The sequence below is a fragment of the Harpia harpyja genome, chromosome 16 (assembly GCF_026419915.1).
Source record: "Harpia harpyja isolate bHarHar1 chromosome 16, bHarHar1 primary haplotype, whole genome shotgun sequence".
In the NCBI taxonomy this organism is placed as follows: Eukaryota; Metazoa; Chordata; class Aves; order Accipitriformes; family Accipitridae; genus Harpia; species Harpia harpyja.
Window position 1 is genome coordinate 1883946 of NC_068955.1, and position 8488 is coordinate 1892433.

Below are 8488 nucleotides of genomic sequence, written 5' to 3' on the forward strand. Positions count from 1 at the left end.
AATGGTGTGGGGGCTGTGACCCCCACCCAGGCAGGATGGTGACCGGGTGCCCCATCAGTGGTGCTGGGTCAGCCCTGGGCTTGGCCCCGGCCGCCTGGGAAGAGCAAACACGCGCTGAAATGGTTTCACAATGTTTGCACAAAAAAAAAGCAACCTTTGTCCTGGCCGTGAGCGGGCTCTGCTCTGCGGCGGGGGTTGAAACCCCGCTATCGGAGAAGGGAGCTGCTGCTTTCTGAGCTGAAGGACGATGATTTCTGCGGGTGGGTGTCTCCCTTGGCTCGCTTGAACAACAAACCTGGGAGCAGCGACAAATGCTTCCTGCGGTAACGCCAGCGTGCTGGAGCCACGACCCCGCGCTGCGGGTGTGAGGGTGCTGAGCTGCCGCAATCCAGTGTTCAGGACGGGTTTTTTTTGTTTTGTTTTTTTAATACTTTTTTCCCTGAGGGGTTTTCTGGGACAAGAAGGGCTGGAGCCTGCCCTGGCCTGTTGCTGTTTATCATCCCTCAGCTCGCAAGACGGAGCAGGGAGAAGCTCCAAATCATCGTGAGCAGCTCCTTGGCTGCACTCGCTGCGGCTTCTCCCAGCAGAGCCGGGGAACGATGTGCTGCCAAGAGTAAAAATAGTGCTGCCGCTGCCGCCGCACCGCCATAAAGCCAAGCGGCCGCGGCAGCCCCTGCAAGGCGGCAATGTAGGGCCACCACGGCTGCTCCGGGGTCAGTGCCGGCCCAGGCCGGCCGTGCCCTCCATGCCATGCGGTGCTTCCCGGTGCCCGGAAAACAGTTCCTGCTCTTTCGTGATTTATCGGCATTAAAAAAATATTTCCACTTGAACCACGCTAACACCAGTGCCCCCGCGGCCCCCCTGGGCCCTGGCTCTTGCCAATCCAAGGCTGCCTTTTCCAGGAGCCTCGGTGCATGCCAGCAGCGCTGGCGCAGGCGGTGACGCAGGCCCGGGGAGCGCGGCGATGGCGGCAGCCGCTTCCTTCACCCCAACCAGGGCTCCCCGGTGCCAGAAGAAAATCCTTGCTGCAGCTGCCTCATTAACCAGCTCGCTGCCTGACCCCGCAGAGCTGCGGGCAGGCCTGCCGGCATCCCTGCCTGTGCCGCTGCCTGCCCCGGTCACCCCGAGCCGGCGGCCGTTTGCGGGTGCTGGCGTGGAGCTCGACGCACCCACAAAGCCGCAGCTGTGGGTTTGGTTTTTTTTTTTTTTTCCACTTTTTCACTTTTTTTTTTTTTTTGCCACTCGGCTCTGGTTTGGTGGGAAGATGGTGCTGGCCGGGGGAGGGGGGGGGGGATAACAGCTTCGGGGGGGGTGAAGCTGCAGATTTAAGCACCCCCTGCCCCAGCAGCACCCCACGGCTGCGGGGGGGTCCCTGCCCCTGCCTGCCCCAGCCAGGACGGGGCTGCGGGGGGGGCACGGACCAGGGCCCGGGTGCGGCGCAGGGGCCGGAGCAGCCCCGTGCCGGGCCGTGCCGTGCCGTGCCGTGCCGATCCGCCGCTGGCCCCGCCCGCCGCCGTCCCCGCCCGTCCCCGCCATGGCGGCGGCGTTCACGGCCCTCCGCGTCCTGCTCGGGCTCTTCTTCCTTCTGACGGGCGCCGTGAAGCTCTCGGACCAGCTCTCGGCCGACCTGCACCGGCACATGGTGAGCGCGGCTGCGGTGGGCGGGGGGGGGGGGCAGGAGCGAGCCCTTGGGGTGCGGGGCTGAGCCCTTTTGGGGGGGGGGGGTGAGCAGGTTGCGGTGCTGGGCTGAGCGCTTTGGGGTGCAGGGCTGAGCCCCTTGGGGTGAGCAAGCCTGAGCCCCTTGGGGTGCAGGGCAGAGCCTTTCCGGGAAAATCCCCGGGTTTTATTTATATAAAAATGGACCCTGAGCCCGTTGGGGTGCTGGGGCGCGGGGCTGAGCCCTTTTGGGGGGGCGTGTGAGCAGGTTGGGATGCTAGATGCGGGGCCGAGCCCTTCGGGGTGAGCAAGCCTGAGCCCCTTGGGGTGCAGGGCAGAGCCTTTCTGGGGAAGGGGCTGAGCCTGTTGGGGTGCTGGGGCACGGGGCTGAGCCCTTTTGGGGGGGGCGTGTGAGCAGGTTGGGATGCTGGATGCGGGGCCGAGCCCTTCGGGGTGAGCAAGCCTGAGCCCCTTGGGGTGCAGGGCAGAGCCTTTCTGGGGAAGGGGCTGAGCCCGTTGGGGCGCAGGGCTGAGCCGAGCAGACCCCGCCGGAGGGCCTGTGCCCCCCAGCCCAGGGCTCAGGGCAGCTCCGCTCCCCTCCCGCCCTTCCCAGAAGTCGCAGTTCGTGCGGTTCGCCGACGTCTTTCCCCTGAAGGAGTTCGGGTTTGCACCCGAGCCGGGCCGGTACCTGGAGGTGGTGGGCTGGGTGGAGGTGGTGGCCGGGCTGCTGCTGGCGTTCGGGCCCCAGCTCCTGCAGGAGATCAGCAACTTCATCCTCAGCGTCATCATGATCGGTGAGAGCGAACGGGCGCCCGCCGCCCTGCGCGGGGTCTCGGGGGACCCTCGGGCAAGGACCCCGGTTCCCACGCTCTGCTCCTCGCCCAGGTGCCATCTACACGCTGCTGGTGCTGCGGGAGCCCCTGGCCGTGTGTGCCCCTGCCACCCTCTGCCTCGGCCTCCTCCTGCTGCTCAACATCCGCGGGCACGCGGCCCCCCCCAAGCCCAAGTTCGAGTGACCGGAGGTGGGAAGGGTGGACGGCTCGGCCGGCGGGGAGCAATGCCCTTACGGTATTTTCGGGGACGGCATCGCATCCTGCGAGGTAAATTGCCGCTGGTGCACAGTGTGCCCTCTCCTGCCGCTGCCGAGGACAGTCGCGCTGGTTGTCCCCACGCTGCAGGACCCGAGCTGGTGCTGTGGGACGGCGGCCGTGGCACCGCCACCGCTCCGGCAGCTCTGTTGCTAAACTCGCACAAAGTGTCCGGCTCTTCCCAGCATTCGGCCACGCTGGGCTGGGGCTGGCTCTGCTCTCCCGGGGGCTTTCATATTTTGGAATAAAGCCTCTTGTTTTTCATATTTTGCCTCCCCTCTTTATTTCTGCCTCCCCCCATGCTGAGCCACAGGGGCTGAGGGGACGTCCTGGGGCTGGAGGTCCTGCTCCCCTGGAGCAGTGCCCGGGGACAAGGTCTGGGGACAGGCAGGAGCCGGCGGCAGCTGGCGCAGAGGCAGACAGCCGGTGGGGAGAGCCCGCACGCAGGCGGGAACCCCCCGGCCGCCCGGAGACACCCAGCAACGTGCCACGCCGCTTGATGCGGATCCAGAGGGGGTGACAGCATGACCCTCCAAACCCTGTGCCCGGGTAGGCACGTGCTTTTTGGGGATCTTGGCTCCAGTAGGGCCCCGCACCCACAGGGACCCCTCCGCCACCTCGGATGGGCAGGGCCAATGTGGTCCACTCGGGATGAACCCCAAGACCACGTTTGAACCCGGTGCATCTCCCAGCAAGGCAGCTGGGATGGCTGTGGGGGTAGACTGGCTGTCTTGGGATGAGCAGAGGGGGTACAACACCCCCATACCCCCAGCGGGACCTGAACCACCTTGGGCTGGCACCTTTGGTGTCCCAAAGGAATATCCACAAATTGCAGGACCATGCAAAGCAGCGAGTCAGATGCTCACAGAGCCTGGGGGGGTGGGGCCGGGGTGCTGCTCCCCCTAAATCCAGCTTTGAAGCCAACAAAAGCACTAAGAGCCGGGAGGAGGCAGATTCCAGCTTTGATCCCTTTCAGGGCATCTCCCTTTTACCCCAGCTGCTCGGTGCGGAAACTTGACCCTCCGCCACTTTCATCCTAGCGTGGGTGGGAAAAGGGCCCTGGGAAGTGGTCCTAGATGGGGCTGGGGCTACGCGGGGGGGGCCGGCCACGCCGGTACTGGCGCGGCCGGGCCCCCCCGCGTAGCCCCAGCCCCGTCAGCCGGCGCAGGGGGTCTTAGCATGGCTCCAGTGGGGAATCCCCCATTACATACACACGCAGGTGCTCACCCCACTCCAGCTGCTGTCCTGCAGGCACTAACCCCTACCGGGGCTTGGGGTGGCGGGGGGGGGCTCAGGCAGCCCCTGCCTCCCCCAGCACTTAAAGCCTTCCCCAGCCTGGCTGGATCAGACAGCAAGGAGCAGCCGGAGGGGACGCAGCTGCTCCAGCCCGACGCGGTGGGGTAAGTAACCAGCTCGGCACGCGAGAGATGGAGCATCCCCCGTGCAAACAGGGGTGGGGGGCGGAAAAGGAAAGGGGGACCGCTGAGGGAGCTGGGGGTCCTTGGGGGTCTGCGCTGGCTCTGCAGAACAACTAAAGCCCACTGGGATGAGCCCTGAATCCCACCCCCAGGCTCGGCAGCTCATGTCCTCCGTGCCTCGGCCTGGTGCTGGGTGCTGCGTGTGCCGAATCCGGCCCTGCCATGCTGGAAAACACCCGCTGGGTGACTCAGTGCCGTTGGCAAGGTGTGGGCAGGCGGTGATGGGAGGTGAAGTAGCTGCAGCCCAGGGATACAGCCATTGCGGCACAATGGGGTTTTCCATGGCCAGGACCAGCAAACAGCGGGGTGGCAGGGCTGGGGAGCATGGGGGGGGGCTGCCGGCCCCGTGCTCGTACCCCCTCCCCACGCTGGGGTCTCTCCACTCCAGTGCACGCTGAGCCAGTGGGCGACTTCCCCATGGGTGGGCTCCGTGGGGGGATTTGGGGTGCTGGGAGCAGCATTGGGGGCTGTGTGGCCCCAGCAGGCACGCGGCTGCGTGGGAGGTGTTAAGCCCCCCAGCTGCCAGCTGGAGCCGGCGCAGCACCTCCGGGTGCCGCCGGCCACGGCTCTGCCCCTCGGCCGCGGTGCAGCTGCGCCTGCCGCTCCCCGGGGAGCCCCGGCTGGGTGGCTAGCGGTGGCCTCCGGGCTCCCTCGTGGCATGGGGGGACATGGCTGGGGTTGGGATGGGAGGAGATCTTGGAGCCCCTCGTCTCCTGCCAGGAGCTGTTGGAGGCTGAGCCCCTCCGGCAGACGATGGCATGTCCGCGGGGGGGGCTCTGCCTCCGGTGCCCGTGGGTGCCAGCCGGAGAAGTCGTCCTGTCCGGGTCGATGTCCCTTCCCTGTCCCCCAAGGGCTGTGTTCAGGGCTGTGCCACTGACTGCTGCCCCGTCTTTGCAGGAGCCCGGGATGAACGGCTCAGCACCGGGGCCGCTGCCGGCGGGGCACCCCGGCGAGTGCGTGTCCAGCGACCCGGCGCAGTTCGTGCTGGTGCCCGCTGTCTACTGTCTGGTGCTGTGCGTGGGGCTGCCGGGCAACCTGGTGGCCTTGCTGGTCTTCCTGCAGAGCGGCAAGGTGAGGAAGGCCATCCGCATCTACCTCATCAACCTCACGTTGGCCGACATCCTCTTCAACCTCACCCTGCCCCTCTGGATCCCCTACTATCTGGCCGGGGGGGACTGGCTGCTCTCGGAGGCTGCCTGCCGCCTGGCCGGGGCCGCCTACTACCTGGCGACCTACAGCGCCGTCACCTTCATGGCGCTCATCAGCTTCAACCGGTACTGCGCGGTGCGGGCGACGCGGCGGGAGCTGCCGCTGACGGGGTGCCGGGGGGCCGTGCTGGCCTGTGCCTTGGCCTGGCTCCTGGGGCTGGGCTGCGCCGTGCCCACCTTGGCCGCCCGGCAGACCTTCCCTGCCCGCGCCGGGGCCACCGCCTGCTTCGAGCAGCACGGCCGGCAGCGGGCGTACGCCTATGCCATGGTGGGCTTCTTCGCCGTCGCCTTCCTGGTGGTGCTGGGCACCTACGCCTCCATCGCCCGGGCGCTCTCGGTGCCCGCTGCCGCCTCCTCGCCGGGTTCCCACCGGCAGCAGGCGCGCGCCATGGTGCTGGGGATGCTGCTGGTCTTCGTGGTCTGCGTGGCCCCCTACCACCTCACGCTGGCCCCCTGGGTGGGCAGCCGGCCCCCCGTGCCGCTCTGCGGGCCCCCCGCCACCCTGGACGTGCTGCACGCGCTGAGCGTGGCCCTGCTCAGCCTCAACAGCTGCCTCGACCCCCCTCATCTACTGCTTCTCCATCCGCCGCTTCCGCGCCGACCTGGGACGGACCCTGCGCAAGATCGGCCGGTGCCTCCCGCTCTCCCCGCCAGCCCCCACCGGGCCCGTGCCCAGCGTCCGCGCGTCCTCCTTCGCCTCCTCGTAGCGGGGCGGGCACCGGGGTCCTGTGCCCCAGTGCCACGGTCTCGGTGGGACGGGGTCCCTGGCAGCCGGCTGGGGATGGGGAGCAGCGTGGGGGGAGCTCTGGCTTTGTGCGCACCCCCCTCCTCCTCCCACCCCCGCTCTGCTCTCTGCGCATCCCCACGCGCTCACGAGCCCACGGTTTCCGTTCACGCACGGATCCTGCCCTTTGCATTCGCAGGCACCGGGATGACAGCTTGCCTGGCAAGGGGGGGGGAGCTGAGCCGCTGTGAGGGGAGGCTGAGCCACGGTGGGACCTGGTGAGACAGTGCCCAAGGTTTGCTGACCTGGTGAGACAGGACGGGGAGGGATGCCCAAGGTTTGCTGTCCCCTCCCGGGGGGGTCTCCATCCCGTGGGGACATGTTTAACCAAAGACACCCATGGCATGAGCTGGGCTGCCCGGGGCGGGGGGGGCCGTTAAGGGCTGTGCGGTCGGTCCCATCCTGCAGAGTGCCCAAGCCTCGCACCCGCATCCCTCCTGCTCTCGGCCAGGATTAAAAATGAATGAGCCAAAGGCTTCCCCAGTCTCTTTGCTGGTGGGCGCCTGTGCCACACACCGAGCAGTGCCAGCTGCTCCCGTGCCCCAGGACAGGGCTGGGTGCCGGGCAGCCCCCGGCCCCCCCCCAGCGCCAGCCCCCCATCCCCATCCTCCCAGCTCCGGCTCAGCCCCGCTCCTGCAGCAGGAGCCTGCGTTGGGGCAGCTCCTGCGCCGGGGGCTGCAGGACCCTGCTCCCCCCCCACCCCGTCCCCTACCCTGCCCACGGGTGGGTGGCCACGGCGGGCACAGCGCAGCCTCCAACGCCGCGCCTGCCACCCACCTTCCCGGCGAGCCCTGGCGTGCGGCGGGGGCGGCGGAGCCGGCACAGGGCCGTGGGCGGCTGCGTGGGCGGAAGATGGTGTTTTCCCAGCCCTGGCTCATTCCTGCCGCCACCGCAGCCCCGCTTCCCAGCGCTGCATGGACGGGAGCAGCGGGCGCTGCGCAGCCGCATGGGCTCTGGGGCACGTGGCGGGGGCCGGGGTGCATCAGCTGCCCCCTGACCGGGGGTCTCGCCCCCCCCCCCCCCAGCACAGGGCTGCTCTCCAGCATGCTCCAACCCACCGGTGCCTGGGAAGGAAGCGTGAAGCATCGGGCGGGAGAAGACGGGCTGCCTGGGGGACCACCGGCATGGCACAGGCAGCGTGGCGGCCGGGCACCGGGACGGCTGCGTGATGCTGTGCCTGTCGGCGGTGGGTTATTAAAGGCTGCTCGGCTGCCAGGGGGGAGGCAAAGGTACGGGGCAAGGCCAGGCCCCAGGGGGACGGAGTCTCCATGTGCCACGGGAATCGTGCACCATTGACTCAGGGATACCACGGCACAGTTAACCCAGCGCAGGCTCGCAGGACGCCAGGGTGCCCGGGCACTTTGCTCTGGCCCCATGCAGCCGTGCCCATGGGCCGGGCTGGACGGAGCTGGTCTCTGCGTGCCGCAGTGCCGCATCTCGGCAGAGCCGGGACGTGACCAAGGGTGCCTCAGCTCTGCAGCTGGCCCTGGCCCAGCCGTCCTCGACCACCCAGTTGTTCCCCTTTTGAAGTTCATATTAAATTTTAATCCGTTTATATAACTGCTCAGGGAGGTGGGCAGAGTTCCGCTCCCCGCATGCAGCAAGAGCAGCCATGCCGGTGGCAATGCGGTGTGCTGCAGGGCCTGGCGAGGGCTGGGGCTGGGGCTCCCCTCCCCGGGGGCAGCAGGACTTTTGGGGGGCTATCTGCATGCCAGGGGTGGGGGCAGCCCCAGCTCCAGCCCTGGCTCTGGCGGGGTGTCCTGGGGAAGGGACTGTTCAGTGTGGGGGGGAGCAGTGACAGGGGCCACAGGGGTGCTGAGCAGAGTGCCCTGAGATGGGGGTTGGCTCTGCAGAGCCGCAGCACCGGGAGCAAGGCCTGGATCCGGCCTCGCTCTCCCCGCAGCGTGCTGCTCTCCTGCTGCCCCGTGCCACCCGGCAGACACACTCGTGTCCTCCAGCCCCGGCCGTCCCGCTGGGTGACTGACGGTGTGACTGCTGGGGACAGCCCTGCCCGCTGACACAGCCGGCCTGGCTAAGGACCACAGCGCTGAGACGTGGACACAAAACACCAGGACACGGTTGCTTAAAAACCCGCTCCAGGCGCTTGCCTGGGCCTCGTCCCTCCGTGCTTCGGGCACGCGGCGTGGCGGGCGGCTTCGGGACCGGCACGGTGCCAGGGCCGGGCACGTGCCGCGGTGTGGCTCCCGCCACCGCGCGCAGCGAGGCGTTAACCGGGTTATTGTTCCGCTGCACTTCTAACCCACGCGCGCCGTA

At 68.2% G+C, this 8488-nt stretch overlaps 2 protein-coding genes across 3 annotated transcripts; both read left to right on the top strand.

Annotated features, from left to right (window-relative positions):
* The first annotated feature begins 1488 nt into the window (after positions 1-1488).
* TMEM35B (transmembrane protein 35B) lies at positions 1489-3010 on the top strand. 2 transcript variants are annotated; one of them, XM_052811246.1, is made up of 3 exons: positions 1489-1642; positions 2270-2450; positions 2542-3010. In XM_052811246.1, exons 1-3 carry the CDS (start codon positions 1535-1537, stop codon positions 2670-2672), a joined length of 420 nt encoding a protein of 139 aa, XP_052667206.1. In that variant the 5' UTR covers positions 1489-1534; the 3' UTR covers positions 2673-3010. The 2 variants fall into 2 exon arrangements, with proteins under 2 accessions (XP_052667206.1, XP_052667207.1); XM_052811247.1 differs by having other exon boundaries at positions 1495-1642; positions 2312-2450.
* Positions 3011-4980: 1970 nt separating this feature from the next.
* On the top strand, positions 4981-7211 carry LOC128152938 (platelet-activating factor receptor-like). The gene is made up of 2 exons (XM_052811703.1): positions 4981-6180; positions 6857-7211. The coding sequence occupies exons 1-2, from the start codon at positions 5051-5053 to the stop codon at positions 7209-7211; spliced, it is 1485 nt and encodes a 494-aa protein (XP_052667663.1). The 5' UTR covers positions 4981-5050.
* The last annotated feature ends 1277 nt before the right edge of the window (positions 7212-8488 follow it).